Genomic DNA, 4,174 nt, shown 5'->3' with positions numbered 1-4,174 from the left:
TGTGGTCGATGCATTCTAGAGTAAAATATATGGTGTAATGGTATCACGTTTGACTGGTAATTAGACTGATTTTGGATTTTTTTTCTGTTCTTTTTCTTTCTGCTTCGTCTTTCTCTATTTCATGCACACCTTGTCAGGTCAGGTTTGAAAGTTGTTGACAAGATAATGGGCATTTAAATCAATTGATATTTGAAAGACGGATTTTCTGTCCGAACTTTTCAATGCATGTCTTAAAAGAGTAGGCAGTTAATTGGTTAAACGTCATACAACAAGGAATCGTTTTTATATGAGTGCATCAGCCTACGAGCTGCAGTGAAACCTGAAAGTCCAAGTCATTTTATGCTTTTTTTCTCTGATTTTCAGCCTTGTTATCCACGGATCCAAAGATCTTTTCTCTTCTATTCCTTGCCTCTATTGTATTGCCCAGTGTTATTGGACAATGTTGCCTGCCAAAGAGAATGTCAGTTACCATAATGGAGCCTGGAAATCAGGTAAGTACCATCATCATCATCATCATCATCATCATCATCATCATCATCATCATCATCATCATCATCATCATTATCATCATCATCATCATCATCATCATCATCATCATCATTTTTTATTCTCCGTTGTCTTCCGGCACTTTCCTACTCACTTCATTTCTTGTTGTTATCAACATAAATGCCTCTTCCACTCACTTTTCTGAATTAAAAATGCACCCAAAATACCGGAGCATGCTCAATGTCTATATTGCATGTTTGTGTTGAGAATATTGGCTATTAAGGTTAAATGCTGGCCAATTAACTTTGCATATTTTGTGTTTTTTGAACATCAAGAAGTCGGGAAGAAGTGACCCTCCATAGACTAAAATTTGATGCGACTTTTTTGGGGGTAGCTCAGGCGGTAGGGTCAAGGTCGCGGGTTCGAGCCCCTATCGCCGCCGCAAAGTTTTTATTCTCTATTGTCTTCTGGCACTTTCCTACTCGGTTCATTTATTATCAATATAAGTGCCTGCTCCACTCATTTTTCTGACTACATATGACGTATATCTAGGATTATATGTTTCTACCGTCCCAAATAACGTGCCCTTAATTCAAATTGTTATACGCCCATTTTCATTTTTAATGAAAATACCCTCAAACCAAAGCAAAATAGTGTCCGATGCAACAATATTAAATGAAGCCTACAATTGCGTTCGGTTATCAGATCTGGTAGAATGCGCCCGTAGCTGTGGGCTCATCGTTGTAATGGATACTCTCAAACCAACGCAAACTATTGTCCATTGCCAAATATTAAAACAACTTTTTTAAAACTTGAGCTTTTATATATTACAATTTTTTTCAAACAGAGACAACGCTGTCAACGGCCGCCAGATACTCACTTTACACCTGAGTACGTTAAGAGAATGTGCGTTAAGTGTCTTTTCTAAGGACTCGACGATGTGCCGAGCGAGGCTCGAACCCGGGACCTCCGATCCAAAAGCGAGCGTCATAACACAAGACCACATGGCCGCAAAAGCCCTTAATGCATTCAGTTATTAGACGAGGTGTGCATGGAAGTCTTACCTGCCATCGTGTATAGAGAACTTGATGTTACCAGCACAAAATTACCGAATTAGTCGACGTCCTTACAACGCCCACACTTCTAGGCCAGAGCCTAGCTAGTCAGAGACTAGAAAAGGTTAATAAAATTCGATTTATTTTTCTCAGGCTTAAGACTAGGAAGTCATTTACAAAACTAGTAAAGATGGGCCCTTGGCACAATTTAGCAAGGACTATCCCGCACAAATCTTTTGGCCTCTTTTTCGCTCACGAAGTGCCCAAATTCGCGTCAAAATATGGGACGAAGCCGTTTCGTATATGCTATTTAAAAAAATTAATTACGACGCTGTTTATCGATGAATATGACTGAAAGTTGGCACACAGTTAGAAAAAAGGTCATTTTAGATTATGTCAAGCGACAAAACTCGTGCAATTACCAGAAAACCGTTAAGAATAGATTTTTACTCTTTGGAGTAAAATATTTCTAAAACTGCCGGTCGTGGAGGTTTTGTCGCTGACAAGGTAATACATGAACATTTCTTCTTTTTGGTTGTAAAATTTCATATGAATATGACGAGTACTTTTCCCGTATTTTACAAAACACCATCCTAATTTGCTCTTCAAGTTTCAATCTTTTAATACACTTATTACGCAAGATACAACCTAAGGTCGAAAAAAAATTCCGAAAAAGCGTCGCATATTTTCGCGTTTTTTTCCCCTTTGCGGGTCATCCAAATAAATGACACCTTTGAAACTGCATAACTTGTTTATTTAAGAATGGATTTTCAAAATTCAAAAACATTTTTACTCAGTGGAGATAGGGCTTTGGTTTTAGCAAAAATTTTCCTCAAAAAGAGAAAAAAAAACATTTTTCATAGTCATTGCTACACAATTGCGGCCATTTTATAAAGGTCGCATGTCGTATGTGTGTGCCATTGGATACAAGCATTATTAAATTATCTGGCAAGGTGGATTTGAAATTTTCAGTTAGAATAAGTTCTTTAACAGAATCAAAAGTAAGAAAAATGGTGCCTTTCTACCTCTCTCAGAAACTCAATATAGCTATTTGAAGGAGTTTTATTAGTAGTCCTGAACGGTTGTTTATGGTGCTCTGAAGATGTCTCATAGACAATCCAGTAGTTCGTAGGCCTTCCTATATTTTGTTTTAACCTTTTCTAATCGATTTGTTTTGTTTACAACAAAATTATACCTTTTTTAAAATTGCCAATCATGTGATAATTATACATGATAATATGTGACAAGTGATACGTTATACTCAGCAGATAGCAGCTAACAATAACTCTCTAATCACAGTGAAATCCACAAAATTCAATCCTGTTTAAATCAACTTCTCCTTAAAGTGAACACCTCTTTTTGGTTTCAAATGTTCTGCTCTATATTTAAGTGCATTCCATTGATACTGGATAATCACAATCTTGCTTTAAGTCCACCAGTTTATCAAGTCCGACGATGTTGATTTTATTAGAATTCCACTGAATTGCAATTATCCTTTATTGTTGAATATGTTTAACTTACTTTTATTCGAAAGAATCCAAAATACTTCCTGATTGACTTCAAGAAAAATAAATTCATGTACAAGCCGTTGGATCACAGCCATGTGGATTTCGCCCTGTATGACATGAACCTTCATAAATCCTTCATAATGAAACACGACGGAGATTGCCAGTAATTCGTTTTACTTTCTCTTTTTCTGCACATAAATGAACTTGGTTGAGCAGGTTATTTTGAGCATTCATCTAGTGCAAAATCCACTATACGTGCTCAGAGGGGTCCCAAGCCAACAGTAAAATATAAAATTTAAGACGAACATGACTGTAAGGCGATGTTACAATGTGTCAGACAATACAAATGCTTTTAAAAAATAGGTTCTCATTTTACACCTCAACACGATGAGGAATTGTGAGTAAAGACCATCTACAAGGCGCACTGTGCGCCGATATATAATTGCATATGATCGCTGTCACGCAGGATATGGCCTCTCTGACGAAGCTTTCCGTTTTGTCATCTCCACAATCATTCTTTCTCTCTCTTTGAAGAGGAAACATTTTTACCCTTTTGTTTTGGACTTATATTTGGAATCGGTGTAATAGACCTAGATAACCCCTTGGAGTAAAATGTCATTCTTAAAAAACCCAACTTCATCAATAATCAAAATAGTGCAACTATGTGGTCTTGTGGTATTATACTCTCACTCATTTGAAGGTCTTGGGATCAAGTACCGCTCTGAGCGGCGCATAATTGAGTTCTTGAAAAAGACTCTTAACCCACATTATCTCGCCGTAACCAGGTGTAAAATGAGTATTTGGCCGTTAACAATACTGTCTCTGTCTGGAAACAATAATGAGATCTCTTTACACACGCCATGTTTCGCCTTACTTGTTTAGTATTGTTGTTGGCCAGGGACCTTTTGCCCTGACCACGTTTTGTGGATATTGCGCTATATAACTGCTCAATGTTTTGTTTTTTTGATTGTTTGTTTTTGTTTGGTTTCTGTTGTTGTTTTTTTTTTTGTGTTGTTTTTTTTAGGGGGGGGGGTTGTTTAGCTTTTTCTTTTTCCTTTTTAAAAAAAAATAAATCAAAAGATCTTTCTGGTTTGTTGGACAGGATGGGTAGGTGTTTAAATGGTG

At 36.9% G+C, this 4,174-nt stretch overlaps 1 protein-coding gene across 2 annotated transcripts in view; it reads left to right on the top strand.

The window, feature by feature from the left end:
• The first annotated feature begins 332 nt into the window (after positions 1–332).
• The window catches only part of LOC144970272 (uncharacterized), a 61,303-nt gene continuing 57,461 nt past the window's right edge, over positions 333–4,174 (top strand). For both annotated transcript variants that reach the window (XM_078909739.1, XM_078909741.1), the window contains exons 1-2: positions 333–491; positions 3,076–3,212. In XM_078909739.1, the coding sequence (XP_078765865.1) occupies positions 459–491; positions 3,076–3,212 (170 nt within the window). In that variant the 5' untranslated portion in view covers positions 333–458. The remainder of the gene's footprint in view (positions 492–3,075; positions 3,213–4,174) is intronic.

The sequence above is a fragment of the Berghia stephanieae genome, chromosome 4, assembly GCF_034508935.2.
Source record: "Berghia stephanieae isolate SIO BIC M18660-M18661 chromosome 4, UCSD_Bste_1.3, whole genome shotgun sequence".
NCBI classification, from domain to species: Eukaryota; Metazoa; Mollusca; class Gastropoda; order Nudibranchia; family Aeolidiidae; genus Berghia; species Berghia stephanieae.
Note: the sequence above shows the minus strand (reverse complement) of the source record. Positions and strands in the feature narration are given on the sequence as shown.